Source organism: Carassius gibelio, chromosome A20 (assembly GCF_023724105.1).
Source record: "Carassius gibelio isolate Cgi1373 ecotype wild population from Czech Republic chromosome A20, carGib1.2-hapl.c, whole genome shotgun sequence".
NCBI classification, from domain to species: domain Eukaryota; kingdom Metazoa; phylum Chordata; class Actinopteri; order Cypriniformes; family Cyprinidae; genus Carassius; species Carassius gibelio.
The window spans coordinates 27,205,835-27,225,161 of record NC_068390.1 but is presented as its reverse complement, the minus strand read 5'-3'; the positions used below and the strand labels follow the sequence as shown (position 1 = coordinate 27,225,161).

The 19,327-nt window shown below is 34.0% G+C and overlaps 2 protein-coding genes across 3 annotated transcripts; one reads left to right on the top strand and one right to left on the bottom strand.

The window, feature by feature from the left end:
- Positions 1-1,632: 1,632 nt before the first annotated feature.
- Positions 1,633-5,771, bottom strand: LOC127938665 (axin interactor, dorsalization-associated protein). 2 transcript variants are annotated; one of them, XM_052535444.1, is made up of 10 exons: positions 5,481-5,771; positions 4,806-4,872; positions 4,585-4,638; positions 4,404-4,458; positions 4,105-4,168; positions 3,820-3,890; positions 2,834-2,956; positions 2,630-2,752; positions 2,097-2,214; positions 1,633-2,008 (listed from the first exon to the last, which is right to left on the bottom strand). In XM_052535444.1, the coding sequence occupies exons 1-10, from the start codon at positions 5,585-5,587 to the stop codon at positions 1,912-1,914; spliced, it is 879 nt and encodes a 292-aa protein (XP_052391404.1). In that variant the 5' UTR covers positions 5,588-5,771; the 3' UTR covers positions 1,633-1,911. The 2 variants fall into 2 exon arrangements, with proteins under 2 accessions (XP_052391404.1, XP_052391403.1); XM_052535443.1 differs by having other exon boundaries at positions 3,787-3,890; positions 5,481-5,770.
- An 805-nt stretch (positions 5,772-6,576) lies between these two features.
- Positions 6,577-18,350, top strand: LOC127938822 (BRO1 domain-containing protein BROX). The gene is made up of 13 exons (XM_052535716.1): positions 6,577-6,712; positions 7,659-7,765; positions 10,612-10,718; positions 10,827-10,923; positions 12,058-12,153; positions 12,919-12,991; positions 13,149-13,254; positions 13,331-13,420; positions 14,229-14,314; positions 14,458-14,539; positions 15,557-15,707; positions 15,785-15,944; positions 16,642-18,350. The coding sequence occupies exons 2-13, from the start codon at positions 7,665-7,667 to the stop codon at positions 16,726-16,728; spliced, it is 1,236 nt and encodes a 411-aa protein (XP_052391676.1). The 5' UTR covers positions 6,577-6,712; positions 7,659-7,664; the 3' UTR covers positions 16,729-18,350.
- Positions 18,351-19,327: the final 977 nt, after the last annotated feature.

The following is a 19,327-nucleotide window of genomic DNA, read 5'->3' as shown; positions in this document are numbered from 1 at the left end:
AATAGATGTCGTGTTGCAAATGTTCTAAGAAAACATTTTATCTAATGCAATTAAACGTGCACTTGTTTTTAAAAGTGTTTGCATACTTTAGGGACCTTGCGTCTCAACGTCTTTAAACAGCAATCTGGCTCACATGGGATTTCACTCGGGACTAATGATGCACTTCCTATAAATCCAAGAAATTCCAGCCAATTAATCAAGCAGAGATTGCCTGCTTGTTCTCATTATGTCGTATATGTATTTCAGACTGGAGTGTATTTATAAAATGTTCATGATTCAAGCAGCATCGTCATTTATTAGAAATGAGACATTCGATAAAGCTGTGTATTAATACACACCAATGATAGGTAACGTCCATCAAAACATGATGTATAAAGTCTTCAAAAAAAAAAAAAAATGCAATACTTTTTAACCATTTAGTTGATTCCAAGACTCCAACATTGACATCACATTAAACTAAACAGCTCGATGTGGGAAACATCTCCATTAATGTTTTCCTTTTTTGGTAAATTCCTGGTAAAAGTTATCCTGGCTAGTGACAACCTTGTGAAATCTTTTAGTAAACTTGGTTAACACTGTTTGAGAAACTAATCCAGAAGTAAGTCATTTCCTCAATACTAACTTCATATGATTAAAATCTGTAAATATGAAATTAAATGACCATATAAGGTCATATGTTCATATTTATTAGCTTTTCTGATACATTTGTGACCCTAGAGCACAAAAGCGTATATTTAGCTTCATACATATGAAAGCTGAATAAATTATCTTTCCATTTATGTATTGTTTGTTACAATCGAGCAATATTTAGCCGAGATGCAACAATTTGAAAATCTGAAATCTGAGGATGAAAAAAAAACATCTTTAAAGTTGTTCAAATGAAGTTCTTAGCAATGCATATTACTAATCAAAAATTATGTTTTGATATATTTACAGTAGAAAACTTACAAAATATCTTCATGGAACATGATTTTTACTTAATATTCTAATGATTTTTAGCATAAAAGGAAAATCTATCATTTTGACCCATACAATGTTTATTTTTTGGCTATTGCTACAAATATACCCCAGAGACTCCAGACTGCTTTTGTGCTGCAGGGTCATATTTAATTAAACTTCTGAGTGATCTATTAAAGTGTACTGCAAAGTCATTAGGATTAGAGTATTATAGAATAATATTAACATTGCTGTGGTAAAAAATAAATGATAGAAATCTCAAAAACCAACTTGGTTTTACATTCGAGATGTTTAGTGTTGTTATGTAGGTAGCATTAAAAGCAATAAACATTTATAAAGGTATAGTTCATTCAAAAGTTATTAACTCACCCTCATAGGACTCCAAATTTGTAAACCGTTTCCCCCCAGTATGCATAAACAAAATCAAACCAAAGATATAATATGTTCACATTCGATTGATTTTAAGAATTAACAAATCATAATCAAACAAATACTGGAGGTTTCCACTGAATAACAGTTTGATATTAAATCTGCAATGCTTTTTGTATGGCTTGAGTAAAAGTAGAATATAAAATGGATTGTTTTTAGGATGCTTAATGGTGCTTTTGCTTTTTTCAGACTATAAAATGAAATTTCATGAAAAGTAGACTTTCAAAAATAATAACCGCATACAGGTTTGGAAGATGAGGGCGAGCGGTTTCTTTAATGCAATAAAAATAACCAAAGGAGAGCTGTGTTATATCCAACTCATATCCATCCGTTTCCATCAGAACTCCATTTGTACACAATTCAGTTTTTTTCTCGAATGAAGCACCATGGAGAAATCAGGCTGTGTGCTAAACTTCAGTCCGGAGAGATTAAGAAAAGCATCTGATATTGCAAGGAATGTGTGAGAGGCAATGCACCAAACGTTTCTGAGAAATATAATACAAGAGCTGTCCGACAGATCTTGGTTTAGTCTTTGTGCAAAGTCTGGTTGAGGTGCAGGTAAAGTGGTTTCTTTGTCAGGAGGTTGAGTTTTTTCCTCTTGAAGTCCGTCGGTTTCTTGTACCTAAAATCAGATTAATATGCAATACATAAATACGATGAAAGAATGAATTTAGGAGATGCAAGCAACTCTGAAGAACTCTGCTACTCACAGCTCTATAACAATGGGACCTGGTTTGATTTCATCCATTTCCATGAACGCAAAACACTTGGTGCTTGTGAATCTTTTCTTGGGTTTATAGTGTTTGAATTCGAAGAAAATAGCTGTGCCTACAGAAGAGGCAAACGCAAAAATTAACAACTGGAGTATATTTCATACACCATCTCTTGAGTCTTAATGCAAGATTAGGATGAGTTTGTTTCTTCGTCAGATTTGGAGAAATGTAGCATTGCATCTGACTGCGAGTGAATGGGTGCCGTCAGAATAAGATGCCAAACAGCTGATAAAAACATCACAATAATCAACAGTCCATCAAATAACATCTGGAGAAGACGAAAGATGAAACAAATCCAGCATTAAGACGTTTTTAACTTTAAACTTCTGACGGCACCCATTCACTTGCAGTGAGCAAGTGACGCAATGCTACATTTCTTCAAATCTGATGAAGAAACGAACTCATCTAGATCACAGATGGAGCACATTTTCATTATTGGGTGAAATACTCCATTAAGAGCAAAGTGAGACCTTTTGGTAGTTTTTCTACATGTTTCTGAATTTCCACGTCCACGCTGAAATGAATATACGTGTCCTCCTTCCGCGTGGCCACTGGCGTTTCCTGAACCGGGTTCAAGTCTATACCGTTCACATCTGGAGGGTGAAAAGATTGAAATGTAAGAAAAATGTGAAGACAGATCTGATGTGACGATAAAGAGGGCTACGGAGATCTACCTTTCACACTGACGGTAATGTACGGGTCAATGCACTGTCCTGCGTCCTTCAGACCGATCTTCTCTATCGTCAGCGTAAGCAAAGTCATTCCAGGCTCTGAGGGCAACCGTGGCAAGAGCTTACCTGTCAAAGACGTCAAACTTTCATTAAAACTGTGAAAAAGTAAGAATTTGTTAGTTTATTGATTAAAAAAAAAATAAATGCATCAGTTTCTCTGAAAGTGGATTTCACTTTTGTAAGTTCATCTACTGTTTACTTATATCACATTTAATATTGCAATAACAGAGCTTGGGTTAGTACTGGTAAACTAAAACCAAAAAAAAAAAAAAGTTTCTTACTCAGTATTTTTGTCTTGTTTTACAGTAGAAAAATCTATAAACAATTCGTTTTCAGAAAAAAACAAAATTTGCTTAAAAGATAAAGGAAAAATCTGGCATTGGGGTAAAAAAAATAAAAATTATTCAAAGGGGAAAAAAAATATTTTTCTTGCCCCATTGGCAAATATTTTTTCTCATTAAAAAAATAAATAAATAAACTTAACGTCCTAAGTCATTTGGCTTCTCATATAAATGTGTTGATTTAAAAATCAGAAAATAATTTTTGCAGTGCATTACTTAAATATCACCAGAAACACAATGTTATTTCAGCCATTTGCCAAGGCAATATTTCTCATTTTTATTTAGATTGAAGTCATACAACAAAACATTAAACTATATAGACATATTTAAAAAATAAAAACTAACAAAAATGAAAACTATAATTAAATTAAAAGTATATCAATGATACTAAAATAACACTGAACAAAACCTAGACTTTGATCATTTCTGAAGAAAATGAGAGTGTTATTTGCCTGATTTTTATTAATAAAGTTGAAAAATCATATTTAATGCTGATCATATCCATAACAAGACGTGCATCAAAGTAAGTCCTTCGTGCACTATGTAGTGAATGACCTGGAACCCTTGAAGGGAATGATGGAGTTGAACCTGCACCAGTCCCGGCGTCCAGCTCCTCCTCCAGCTCCAGGTTCTCCTCTTCACCCGGCGCGAGAATCCTCCTAAAACACCCAGAATCAGATCAATCAGCAGCGGAAATAACAAACGTGAAACAACAAGAGGTTCTACTGGAACAAAGTATCTTTAAAAGTGTCAGATGTAATACTGTGCATATAATCATTAATAATAGCGTAATCTTATAAATGGAACGCTGGTCGACCAATCAGCATCCAGGACTGGAACTATCTGTTCTATAAATAAACATCAAAGAAATACCTCAAAGGCACTGGTTGGACATCAAAAGGGAAACCTTTGTTGTAAGTCAGAATGTTCTTAATGACTGTGGAGAAATAGAAGTGATAGATTTTTTTATTGGAACAGTTTACTGAACCTTTCGACTAAATATAAACAAGTTTGCATTTGTGTTTTTGTCTTGTGTCATTTGTGATACATCAGGCTTTTATGACTCATATAGTGAGAATATTTCAATTCCAAAAGGGTCATCATGGCCCTAAATATAACAACAGCAGGCTTTATAGGGTTAAAATTCATATTCACATATAGGAGGTACATACTGGGCTCCAGTTTTTTCAAGTCTTCTAACTTGAACTCCTCTTGAGATTGTGTGCACTGCCGAAGAAAACCAGCAGAAGCACAGTTACAGCATTGAGAATTGTTCTCAACAATCATGGAAATAGATTTTAATGTTTTCTGAAGGAGCTGTAAGTGATTAACTTATTTCATAATAATACTAACATGTAAGGACGCACTTCGCATTTCAAGGCATGTTGCAAACTTTCCAAGAGTTTTCTGGAAAATAAATGAAAGAAATAGTGTATATTAATATCGTTAGATAACAGAGGAAGAAAAAGACCAAACATTTAAATAATTAATATCATTTGAAATATTTTAACATCAATTCTGAAAAAAAGAAAAAAAAAGATTGACAGCTGTCAACATCTCTGGGAAACGCACACCTTCTGCTCCTCTGTGAAATCATGCGAGTTTGAAGACTGCACTTCTTTCTGAAGTTGCCTCGCGAGTCTGTTGAACCATCACAAAAACTGGTTACAAACCACTGAATGTCTTTTTCATTTCTACAAGGAAATACTAAATATATTGTACATGGATCATGATGAGGCAATAAACCACACCACAAGACTTCAATCTGAAGAATTAAAACAACATAATAAAAACTTTGTTTACAGACACATTTGACATCCAGCTAATAGATTAATTATACTGTAAGTGAATAAGTCAGTGTCTTTATGAACATTACTGCAGTTGTTGACACTTTAAAAGCACAGCAAATCCATGCATGGAATGCAAAAGTAGAGAGTGAAGAACGGAGTTGTGTCTTACTGACCTAGATGGCACGAGTTCAGATTGAGACTGGAGGGTGTGGCGCGCGACGTAATGCAAACAGGCTGTCAAACACTCAACACTTACTTATTTACTCACCGCATCTTGTGCATCACAATGCAAGAACACGCGCATCTGTTTTTAAATTCCAACTTTGTGTAATTGCAATGCATCACTTGTCATTTAAGTTCTATGTGTATTGCTTTTAGAAAAAAAAATGAGCTCCTCGTTTTTTAACCAGCTCTGGTCGCCAAATATCTTTGCTTATTTTGAACACATACATAACTTACATCTGATACTCATCGATGGCTTCCACCAGCTGCCCCCACGAATCAAAGTCAGTGCCCTTTTTAAAACTCGCATGCCATTTCTGGACGGTTTTGGTGACATCTGACATCTTCTCCGGTTAAAGTTACGCGAAAGCTCCGGGATCTGACATCGCTAGGGAAGTGTATTCTTCAGCGCCCGCATTGCTGCGCACCGCCGGGAAACGCAGTGGGCTCCGGATGCTCCAGTGGCACCGCCACACACCGACACAGGCCTGACGCGAGTGCAACCGGACTATCTGCGACTGCGCCGGAAAGAGAAGTTTTCAAAATAAAAGTCCCAATATGCGCTCAAGAATAAAGAAGACTGATCACACTGATCATTAATAGCACTTCCAATCCTTTAATGAAACAACTACATAAATAAATCCTGTAGTGTAATGTAAATTTTTAAACTATTTATATATAGCTAATTAAGTATAATAATAAGATATTTAATTTCAGCTAGATGTCAAGGCAATATTTCTCTTTTTTATTTTGTTTGAAGTAAAAAAAATAAATAAAAATAAAACTACATGGAAGCATAAAAAAAGAAAAACTAATAAAAACGACAAAATTTAAACTAAATCGAAAAGCTGTTTAATAATAATAAAAAAACATTAAAAATTTACACTTTCTCTAATAATGTATTAATGTATATCTCTACATTAGGTTGCAAGCTCTAATGTAAGTGAATTGGCTGATTTGTGGATATAATGTTTTTTTACTCTCTCTTTTTTCATTCTGGATTATGTAAATCGTATATATATATATATATATATATATATATATATATATATACACACATATATATATATATATATATATATATATATATATATATATATATATATATATATACATATATATACATACATATATATATATATATATATATATATATATATATATATATATATATATATATATATATATATATATATATATATATTTAGACAAACTGTACTCACGTGCACAAATTATTTTATTGCACATTCAATTATAAACCTTTTTTTTACATAAATAAACAAAACTGATCTTGCACAGACACCCGTCAAAATGATTACGTACTGCCGTGTGTGTGACGTCACCTTCCGAGATACGTCATACAGGAAGAGCGTTCATTGTTTTGGCCTTTCCTGGTCCACATCCTCGGAGTCTTGCCGATCAAAACAACAAACATCTGACAGTCGACACACTTCTGGTGCGAAGACGAGGTCTGTTTCGTTTGCGAAGGGTGTTAAGAGTCTGTTGTGAGATTTTAGCGCGTGGCTGCTGTGTTTACTGCGAGGTTTTAACCATTGTATGAATAACGTGAAGCTCGCAGATAAGTGTGTTTACATCAGTAGACGAAAAATCACCAACATTAGATAGTTTGTAACCAGTGTAGAAATCTGTTTACCGAGATGTTACAAATCAAATGACTCACTGAATATCATCTGATCCCTATATTGTTAAATCTTTCTTCTTAATATGAAATATAATATATAATAGATGTGAGATATGCTCGGTTATTTAGTTGCTTGCGTCACAAGCACCGAAAATAGTCCAGATACCATCTGCATAGACTCTCATTGATATAGAAAATCACATAATCTAGACTACTAAAAAAAAACAGCTACACTTGTTATTACTTGCACTACTGTCTGTTCATCCAGAAACACTGAGTAATCCATTTGCACACTGAAATATTTTCTATGCACTTTACTGTCCATTGCACTAGTGTAAATTATGTTTATTATTTCATAGTTTCTGCTTATAGTGTACATACACTTATGCATAATCCATCTGTATAGTATGTTCATAATATACCTATCTGTATATCATGCTGAAAGTATTTAAAATCGGTAAATTATGTCCATAATACTGCCTTATCTGTATAGTTATTGTACATATTATAGACCTTGTATATTCTGTACTTAATGCTTATTGCACTTCTGGTTAGATGATAACTGCATTTTCCTTGCATGTGCAATGACAATAAAGTTGAATCTAATCTAATCTAAAGAGTTATTTTAGTCGAATGGGCATGTTTTTGTGTTTCGCAGGAATAATGCTCAGGATCCAGATTGACATCTGATGTTTGGGTTGAAAATAAAATGCCTTTAAAATCAATTATATCAAAGTAAACTGAAATAAATAAGTCTGTTTCTTCCCGTTCAGGTGACCATGACTCACTGGTTCCATCGAAACCCTCTAAAAGCCACGGCTCCGGTATCGTTCAATCTGTACGGCGTGGCGTCCAGTCCCGCTGCCAACAAGATCTGCAAGTGAGGATTTCATTTGTGCTGTTATATATGCATCGTACACGACCAGTTAAAAGTTTGTAAGATCTCTCATGCTTTTTAAAGAAGTCTCTTCTGCTCAGCAAGCCTGCATTTATTTGATCAGAAATACAGCAAAAGCAGTAATACTGTAAAATATTTTAACTGTTTAATACAACTCTTTTCTGTTTGAATATATTTTAAAATGTAATTTATTCCTGTGATTTTACTCCAGTCTTTATTCTAATAGGTTGATTTGGTGTAAAAAAAAACAAAAAAAAACATTTATTATTATTATTATTATGTTGAAATGGGAGTATTTTTTTTTTCTTTTTCTTTAATGAATAGAAATGAAAAAACAACAAATATTTTGGAACATTATACACTGTATCATTCAAAAGCTTGGAGTCCGTGTGTGTGTGTATATAATATATATATATATATATATATATATATACAGTATTGTTCAAAATAATAGCAGTACAATGTGACTAACCAGAATAATCAAGGTTTTTCGTATATTTTTTTATTGCTACGTGGCAAACAAGTTACCAGTAGGTTCAGTAGATTCTCAGAAAACAAATGAGACCCAGCATTCATGATATGCACGCTCTTAAGGCTGTGCAATTGGGCAATTAGTTGAATTAGTTGAAAGGGATGTGTTCAAAAAAATAGCAGTGTGGCATTCAATCACTGAGGTCATCAATTTTGTGAAGAAACAGGTGTGAATCAGGTGGCCCCTATTTAAGGATGAAGCCAACACTTGTTGAACATGCATTTGAAAGCTGAGGAAAATGGGTCGTTCAAGACATTGTTCAGAAGAACAGCGTACTTTGATTAAAAAGTTGATTAGAGAGGGGAAAACCTATAAAGAGGTGCAAAAAATGATAGGCTGTTCAGCTGAAATGATCTCCAATGCCTTAAAATGGAGAGCAAAACCAGAGAGACGTGGAAGAAAACGGAAGACAACCATCAAAATGGATAGAAGAATAACCAGAATGGCAAAGGCTCAGCCAATGATCACCTCCAGGATGATCAAAGACAGTCTGGAGTTACCTGTAAGTACTGTGACAGTTAGAAGACGTCTGTGTGAAGCTAATCTATTTTCAAGAATCCCCCGCAAAGTCCCTCTGTTAAAAAAAAGGCATGTGCAGAAGAGGTTACAATTTGCCAAAGAACACATCAACTGGCCTAAAGAGAAATGGAGGAACATTTTGTGGACTGATGAGAGTAAAATTGTTCTTTTTGGGTCCAAGGGCCACAGGCAGTTTGTGAGACGACCCCCAAACTCTGAATTCAAGCCACAGTACACAGTGAAGACAGTGAAGCATGGAGGTGCAAGCATCATGATATGGGCATGTTTCTCCTACTATGGTGTTGGGCCTATTTATCGCATACCAGGGATCATGGATCAGTTTGCATATGTTAAAATACTTGAAGAGGTCATGTTGCCCTATGCTGAAGAGGACATGCCCTTGAAATGGTTGTTTCAACAAGACAATGACCCAAAACACACTAGTAAACGGGCAAAGTCTTGGTTCCAAACCAACAAAATTAATGTTATGGAGTGGCCAGCCCAATCTCCAGACCTTAATCCAATTGAGAACTTGTGGGGTGATATCAAAAATGCTGTTTCTGAAGCAAAACCAAGAAATGTGAATGAATTGTGGAATGTTGTTAAAGAATCATGGAGTGGAATAACAGCTGAGAGGTGCCACAAGTTGGTTGACTCCATGCCACACAGATGTCAAGCAGTTTTAAAAAACTGTGGTCATACAACTAAATATTAGTTTAGTGATTCACAGGATTGCTAAATCCCAGAAAAAAAAAATGTTTGTACAAAATAGTTTTGAGTTTGTACAGTCAAAGGTAGACACTGCTATTTTTTTGAACACACCCCTTTCAACTAATTGCCCAATTGCACAGCCTTAAGAGCGTGCATATCATGAATGCTGGGTCTTGTTTGTTTTCTGACAATCTACTGAACCTACTGGTAACTTGTTTGCCACGTAGCAATAAAAAATATACTAAAAACCTTGATTATTCTGGTTAGTCACATTGTACTGCTATTATTTTGAACAATACTGTATATATATATATATATATATATATATATATATATAGAAATCAATACTTTTATTTTGCATGGATGCTTTAAACTGATCAAAAGTTATTATAAAGAGATAAATGCTGCTCTTCTGAGCTTTCTATTCATCAAAGAAACCTGAAAAAATTCTGCTCAACATAATAATAATAATTGTTTCTCAAGCATCAAATCATCATATTATTCTGATTTCTGAAGATCGTGTGACACTGAAGACTGGAGGAATGATGCTGAAAATACAGCGGAGCATCACAGAAATAAATTACAGTTTGCTATATATTCAAATAGAAAGCACTTATTTTAAATAGTAAATATATTTTACAGTGTTGCTGCTTGTGCTGTATTTCTGATCAAATAAATGCAGGCTTGCTGAGCAGAAGAGACTTCTTTAAAAAACATAAAAATTTTTACTATTTGAAAACTTTTGACTGGTCGTGTCTGTTAGGAGTAAAATGTCCAGGTCTTGGCTTTGTTTTCATGTCCTTTCATTATTGCTGATGGTAATGACTGAAAACTGGTTTGGCCAATAGCGTGCAGGCATTGTGGATAATCGACCAATTGTGACGTGCGAGAAGGCGGGATCTACTGAGAACGGTGAAAACAATTCAAAAACATGTCCATGTCATGTGTGAGGACTGTAGAGAGCACGTCAAACACATGGATGTTTTAGCCAGTCCAGAAATCCCGTCTGGGAAAAATAGTATGATTCTGCATGATTCTTCTAATATTAATATTCAATCTGTCTCAGTGACCTGAGGACGGCGCGAGCCCGACTGCTGGACATGTTCACAGATGCCACATGCACCCCAGAGATCATGAAGAGATCCAGTGATGAATATTTTGCTCTTATACAGGGTTTGTGCACTATTAGCCTTCACTATTAGAGCTCCTCAGGCTGCTTTTTATGCATTTGCATTGATCCTGCTCAGAGAAATGATGATGATGATGATGATGTTGTTCTAGGATTCATTTTGCCGCTGGATGGAACCACACAAGAGAGCAAGCTCCGATTCATCCAGAACTTCAAATGGACTGACACTTTACAAGGAAATATGGCAAGGTAACTCAGAAAGAAACTAGTACACAATGTGGTTTTGTGGTTTCTCTTTTTAGGACCTACTGTATGTTTTAAATGATATTGACTGGTGGAAAAAGTTGTGCAAAAGAAAAGAAAAAATTTTAATGCATAAGGCCTATATATATAAAATGCATTATAAAAGCATTTTAATGCATTCATTGTAATGCACTTTATAATGCATTTTTTATTGAATAACCAAAGTTACAATACTTTATAATAATTATTTATTCATTGTTAACAGCTGTTACAACTATAATAGATTAAACACAAGGTAATCTAAAAATATTAGATTGCATTTCAACTTTGGTGTCAATTTATGAAAAGATCAGATTAACTTTGAACCTTTTTTTACGCAGAAAAAGGCGTTACAAAGAAACCGCAAGTGACTTTTTTTATAAAATGTAGAAATTTTAAAGAAAAAAGACTGAAATTGTATTTTGATGTAAAATGTACTTTACTAAGCTTTGTTTTATTTAAATAATTTTTTTTGTCAGTGTGAAGTGTTACCCAAAATAAGAAAAACACTGAAATGCATTATTTATTGTGTTTACCAAGTTATTTATTAATAACACAAACACGTCCAAAGTGTTCGTCTTCGGTGTTTTCTTATTTTTTGTCAACTTGTGTAATTTAGTTCAACTGAAGGCATGTTTTGCTACATGTCCATATTGACAATGATCTGATTTGATGAGCTTTTATGAAAATGACGGTCAAGTTTAAATGGTTTGATTGGAATATATACTGTATTTTCCGGACTATAAGTCACACTTTTTTTCATAGTTTGGCTGGTCCTGCGATTTATAGTCAGGTGCGACTTATCAAAATTAATTTGACATGAACCAAGAGAAATGAACTAAGAGAAATAAACCAAGAGTTCACATTACCGCCTCCAGCCGCCAGAGGGCGCTCTATGCTGCTCAGTTCTCCTGTAGTCTACACTGAAGACATAGAGCGCCCTCTCGTGGCTGGAGACGGTAATGTTTTCTCTTGGTGCTAAATAAATGCGACTTATTTATGTTTTTTTCCTCATCATGACGTATTTTTGGACTGATGCGACTTATACTCAGGTGCGACTTATAGTCCGAAAAATACGGTAATCTGATTTATGTTTTGCAGTGCCCAGCAGGATGCTGTTTTTGAGCTGGTGTCTATGGCGTTTAATGTGGCCATCTGGTACTCCAAGTTTGCCTCACGTCTGTCCGGAAAGGAGAAGTAAGTTATGTGTGTAATGATTGGATTCTGTCATTTAAAACATTATATGCTGTGCTTTAGCCTTTAGGCAGTTTGTCCTCTCTCAGAGAAGTTACCTCTGCAGCGATTCGAGCAGAAAACATGCATCTGATGCTGTACACTTATAAAACCAGCCAACCACTTTCCTGCAGAGTTGTGCTAGTTTCAAGTCTCAACTATGTCATGTTTAAACTATAAATAACGCTGCAATGGATATCAGCTTTATTTCTTATATTTTAAAAAGTTAAAAATGTTGCTTTGGGGATTTAATGTTACTAAATGACTAAAACTAAACTAAAAATAAAAGCAAATAAAAAAAAATATAAATAAATGATAAAAGCATAGAAAAGTGACTAACTTAAACTAGAAATGACAAAAAAATCTTAAAATAATAATAAAAATAATTAATGAAATTAAAAATTGAAAAATCTAACTAATTTAAATTCTTAACAAATTCGATCCAATTATTTAAATAATACTAAAACAACAGTCTTTCACAACACTCTGCTTTTTCTTCCCACGTAATAAAATTATTTAAATTTCAGAATCTAGATATTTATTTATTTATTTATTTTGGTGAGTAGGTGTGAAATAAAAGAGTTGATGCATATTCTATACAGTCAGCTAATTCTATAAATTAAGTGTGTAATACTACATTATATTTATGTGTGTAATATTTAAAGCAGAGAATGATCATTAGATATGTGTAGTTTCATTAAAGACGGGCTGTTTTTATTTTTATTGTAGCATCACAGAGGACGAGGCCAAAGATGTTCACAAGAGCTTGAAAATCGCCGCTGGAATATTTAAAACCCTGAAGGTAAAATGTGCAGATTATGTGAAAAAGTGATAGGAGTGCATGCATATCGCTGATTTCAGCACATAGAGTGTCTAAAACCTCTTAAACGTGATAATGCATGCTAATATTGGACTCTGTTACTTGTGTTTGTTCGTTCATGTGGTGTGTTTCCTGTCAGGACACTCATATTCCTCGACTCATCACTCCAGCAGAGAAGGGTCGCGACCTTGAGCCGCGGGTCATCGACACCTACATCGTGCAGAGTCAGGCGGAGGCTCAGGAGGGTAAAACACACTGCTGAACAGTCGTGTGTGTGTGTGTGTGTGTGAGTGTGTGAGGGTTCATGAGTCTCTGTTTTAGTCACCATTGCCAGAGCCATCGAGCTGAAGCACAACGCCTCCCTCATCGCAGCGCTGTCCTTCGAGACCGCTAACTTCTACCAGAAGGCCGGTACGCTGCTCTCCATCTAATTCTGCATTAACAATTCCCCAATTTATGAAGTTTTGTGATGCATTAACACTTAAATGTTTCTAAGCAATCGAAATAATAGATTTAATATTTTATAAATATATTTGCATGTGTTTCTGTGTGTATATATATTACTTAATTATATTATTATATTACAAATTGCCATTCAATATTTTTTAAGTACTTTTAAATTAAAATTAAAATTAAAATTAAAAATTAAAATTTTTATTTAAAATTTTAATTTAATTTAAATACTTTTATTAATCAAGGATGCATTAAATCGATCAGAAGTGGGAGTAAAGACATTTATACTGTTAGAAAATATTTCTCTTTCAAAGAAGTTCTGTGCTTTTGCTTTTTATTCACCAAAGAATCCTGAAAAAAAAAAAATTCACAAAGATATGAAGCAACACAAATGTTTTTAGCTTTAATAATAATCATATATATATATAAATGTGTGTGTGTGTAGATATATATATACTTCTATAATTAGTTTCTCTTCATTAAGTAATACATTTTGGAAATGTATCTTTTATGTATTTTGAACCTTTTTTATTTTCATGTTAGCTAATGCCTTAATATTAATAAATGAGACCTTGTAATGACTTACCATGTAATCTTATAAGATCATATATAAAACATATTTATAGAATATGTATATGTAAAGAGTGTTGCTGACCCGAATGGACCTGGATATAAATCAGGAAATAAATAAATGCATCGAGTATTTGAGAGTGCTGCATAATAAAGTGATATATTATTGAGAAGATATTGTTTGGTGTTTGCTCAGATCACACTCTGAACACTTTGGATCCAGAATGCAGCAGTAAATGGAAGAAATACCTGCAGCTGAAGCAGCACTTCTACATGGCTTATGTGAGTCGGTCTGAAGCCGAACACACATGGAGTAATTCAGCGTGCAATATTTGGCAGGACTTTCTGTTTGCATGAACAATGGCAGACATCTGTTCTCACTGATGCAGTAATCTCTTGCTGTAAGATGTGTTTGTGTTGTGCAGGCGCACTGTTATCATGGACAGACTCTTCTGGCGGCTGATAAATGTGGAGAGGCCATCAGATCCCTGCAGGAGGCCGAGAAATGTACGAACAAATGAACAGATGTTTATTCATATTGTACTGTAGAGTATATGCCTTACTACTACTACTACTGGTATAATTATTATTACAAATGATTATGCTAATTTTCTTCCATATTTGTTTGTTTAATATTCATTTGATTAAAAGATAAATTAATGTTTTAAATAAATGTAAAGATATGCCATCATTTGATTACCAGAACAATTCGAGGACATATCACAGAAGTTTTGAAGAAGGAGAGAAAAAAAAGAAGCTAAAATAAACGGAAAACAGAATTTGGTTAAAAATAAAACGATAAATAAATATTTCATATGTCCCGAAAAAATTGCTTCTTGCGAATGCTTTTTGATTAATAAAATGTAATTTTACCATTACAACAATGGATATATATATGTTTTATAACAATAAAACATATATAACAATATATATATATATATATTTATGTTTTATTAATTTCTATGTTCCATTGTTTTTTTTGTTTTATATATATATATATATATATATATATATATATATATATATATATATATATATATATATTTTTTTTTAGCTTTTTTTAACATGCTTTTGCATTAATAACATTTTATTTTACCATTTAATACATAGTCTGGAAAAAAAATGTAATCCAGAAGAATTGGAAAGGGATAAAAATTTAATTTTCAAAAAAAAAAACATAGGGCCATAGGTATTTATTCAGATATATTTAGTTAGTTCACATTCATATTTAATATAGGAAAAGTTGAAAGTTTTTTTTATTAATCTCCATTAGGAAATTCATCTTAATGAGCTCTTTATGCCTTGAAAAAAATGTTTTACACTCAGAAATTGGGAAAGTAGGAAAAATTTAAATATTGCAATTGTTTTTGTAAAACTTCAAAAAATAACTTATTACTGTGTCTGTAAAAAAAAAAAAAAAGCTGTATGTCTCTTTGCAACACGATAGAGTACTGTTTTTTTTTCTTATTTTGAGCTCTGAGTGTTTTATTTCTGGGTGATGTCTGTGCTGAATCTGTGTTTCAGTTTATTCCCGCGCTGAAGCCTTGTGTAAAGAGTACCGTCAGATGAAGGGTCCGGGCAGCACGGCCAAACCCTCGGAGCAGCTCTTCTTTAAGAAGCTGGGCACGTTCATCAAGAACACCCTGGAGAAGTGCCAGAGAGAGAACAGCTTCATGTGAGTCAAACACCAGTGACACGCGATGGAACGGTTCCTAGAGGACCCGGGGTTTTATGGCTGGCTTTCTGTGTCAGTTACTTCCACAAGGTTCCTGCAGAAGCTCCGGCGCTGGAACTGAAGGCCAGTTATGGTTTGGCTGAACCGACTCCGTTCGAGCTCCCGCCTCTCAGCGCTCAGTGCACGCCTGAAGTCTACGCGACCTTTGACCTTACCAAGGGACCCAAAGACGACAAGGTGAGGAAAGCTTTCCTTTCCCACAGATTGGATATACATTTGTGACCCTGGAGCACTAAACCTTACGTCTTAAGTCTCTGGGCTATATTTGTAGAAATAGCCAACAATAGCATTGCATGGGTCAAAATTATAGTTTTTCCTTTTACGTTAAAATTCATTAGGATATTAAGTATCATGAAAATATTTTGTACATTTTCTATAGTGAATATATCAAAACCTCATGTTTGATTAGTAATATGCATGGCTAAGAATTCATCTGAACAACTTTAAAGATGATTTTCTCAATATTTAGATTTTTTTGCTCCCTCAGATTCCAGATTTTCTAATAGTTGTATCTCAGACAAATATTGTGTGATCCTAATAAACCATTCATGCAACTTTTTGAGTTTGAAGATAAGGGTAAATATACTAATGTCGTCTTCTGGGAAACATATAAGCAACTTCTGAAGGGCAGTACTAAAACTGAAAAAGAGAGATGTACATAGTGCTCAAAAGCTTTTAGTTTTAATGTCTTTAATGATTATCGGTATAAATATGCATGACAGCATATGAACTTTTGTTACATCGAATGACATTTTAGGGGGGTGTCTTCTGTAAATCATGGACAAAATGTATGATAGCCATTATTTTTTGCTCCGAAAACAAAAATCAGCATAAATGAAACGGGACACATTGTAATGCACGATCCCTCCTCCAGGCAAAAGCCAAGCACGATGAGGAGATCAAGCCGGTGAAGGAGCCGGATCTGAAGCCGCAGAAGGACACGGGCTGCGTCGTCTCTTAAACTCCTGCTGAAGCATCAGCGTGAAGTCGATGTCTGTAATAATCTTCTCGTGTAACTCAAATATTTCCCAATATAACATAGTGATTTAACAGTGGCATCCGTCTCATGCTCCGATTCTGATGAAGGTGTTTCGTCTACAAGCGACAGGTGTTCAGATGAACGGTTGTGTGGCTAACTGACTGAATCTGAATTATACGACCATTTGATCTGCACTTGATTGTCTCTCTGTAGCACAATATAGATGATTTCAGTCCGACCTTTAATGTTTATTGGGTCCATTGATTAGAGAATAACTTCTATAGGTCACTAAATTCACCTTTTTTTTAATAATGTTTAGAATTTAACTCTTCATGGTGATGCTGGAAATTGATTTAATGCAATTGTTAAACAGTCCTTAAGCTATATGAATTTCTGAACAATTAAAATAAGATATGAAAAATTATGCTTTGCATAACGAAAATAAAACCATTTTAAATACATTAAGATTTATTGCATTATTGCATTATAATTCATGACAATTGAGCACATTTTCTTCCAAGTTTCTAAATACTGCAATGAAGAAATTAATGTGTATATATATATATATATATATATGCATATGCTATTAATTCTAAATAATTTTATTTGGCATTAAATGTGATTGATTTTCTTTAATATAATATATATTGTATTATATAATGATAAATTGTCATGCATATAATGTTAGAATGCAATAAATGGGTGTTTGAAAAAAAGTCTTCATGCAAAATAAAATTTCATTAGTCAACATTACATTTAAGATTTAAAAAAAATATATGACTTATTACTCATGTATTGCACTTAATATCTGCTGTATGATTCATATTTCTCAGTGGGAGGAAGTGAAAAGCACATTGTATTTGGGTTGTTGTAGGAAAAGAACAGAATGAATCCCAGTCTTAGCTGATTTGCTTGAACTGGGAATAAAATTAAACAGGGTGATGATGTGAAGTGCCACGAGCTTTGCTCTGATTATAATTTTTTACTGGACTTACTTTCCATGTGTATATATTTACAGTCATTTAAGCAAAAATACGATTCGCTTCTGAATTGAAACCTGTCAGAATAATCTGAACTTGCATTGCTGTGCTGTACGTGTGATGGGAAACTCAGTTTCCCAGTTGTTTACTGGTTTGATTTGATGGGTTGGCTGTTTTTACTGTAAGCTCAAGAAGAACATCCACCTTCTTTGATCTTTGGTGCTGTGTTTTGAGGGTCACGGTCGTAAAAACTTCAACAAAACTACATGCACTTTTACTTCAGCTCCAGGTTCAGAAATGATCACTAAATGTCTGACGCTTATTATTTTAACCCCTGCTTTAATCAGCATACTGAAAACAAAGAGCTTGTGTTCTTATTAAGGCTAAATGATTAGCAGATATTTTGCTGTACATTTATTTAACACAAATCTGCAGAGAACAAGATTTTCTCTGGCATTGTAAGATGACACTCCGCGATCACTTTTAGTTTTTGCAATTATTCGTTGTGCCGTCTATGCAGTTGTATGGATATGTATGCATCATATATACTCACAGATTACTATCAACCTGTAACTCAAAGTCATGCATTTAATGTTTTTTTCCCATTAAAATGTGTGTCAGCTATTTGTTTTGTGCAGTGTTTGTTCTCCAGACATGAATGATTCCTCAACTTCTTGATTTTTGTAATACTGGCAATACAAGTATAGAAAGATCATCACGTCTACTTCGTCAAATATGTAATTCATCTGTCCTTGCCATCAAAATAATCATATGTATTCCTAATACACAAATACAAAATATTGTTTCCAAAATAATTATGTAGATTTAAAGCAGAGCAGCGCTCAATTTTAGGCCACTTACACGTACTACATTTCCCGGCTTGCATCTCGGTGACTGAAAGGTACGCATGCGCAGATACATTTTTCTAATAAGAAATAGATCAAGAGCGGAAAAGTGAAATGTTTAAGTAATACGGGCGGGGTCTGTTATTTCTGACTTGTCAAGGTACGATGTTTCTAAATCGTATTTCTAATCTATTAAATAACTTTTACATTCAATATAAATTAAAGCGTGTCAACGTCCGTTGTTAAAATGGAATTTAAACTCATAACCGTGTCCGTGACGCGTGCGTGAGGTATTATCACGTGGCACCTGTTACTTTTCTCAGCGGTGATCAGAATGAACCAATCACAGTCGTTTTAGATTACTAGATATGAATAATTAAGATAAACAAATACAGCGAATTCGCTTAAGCAGATTTCTAATTTTAAAGCCTATAGTAATTCTTATTAATAATACATTAAAAAGATTATACGTTGTTTTGAAAAAATACCTTTACAAAACAGACAACAGTGTGCTGAAGTCTAAATACAACTCAATGAGAATTAGGAGTTTTGGGTCAACAGGCGCCCCATACCGGAATAAACGCTCGTGTCCCATACCACACAGTTATTAGATAGAAACATCTCCGCCCAATGCTAACTAGTGATGGGATTTATGGCTCTTTGAGGGGATCCGGATCTTCGCGATCCGTTCCTTTCAAAGAGCCGTTCAAAAGAATGGCTCTTTTGGCTCTTTTTAAATATTTAGTCAGTTTTAAG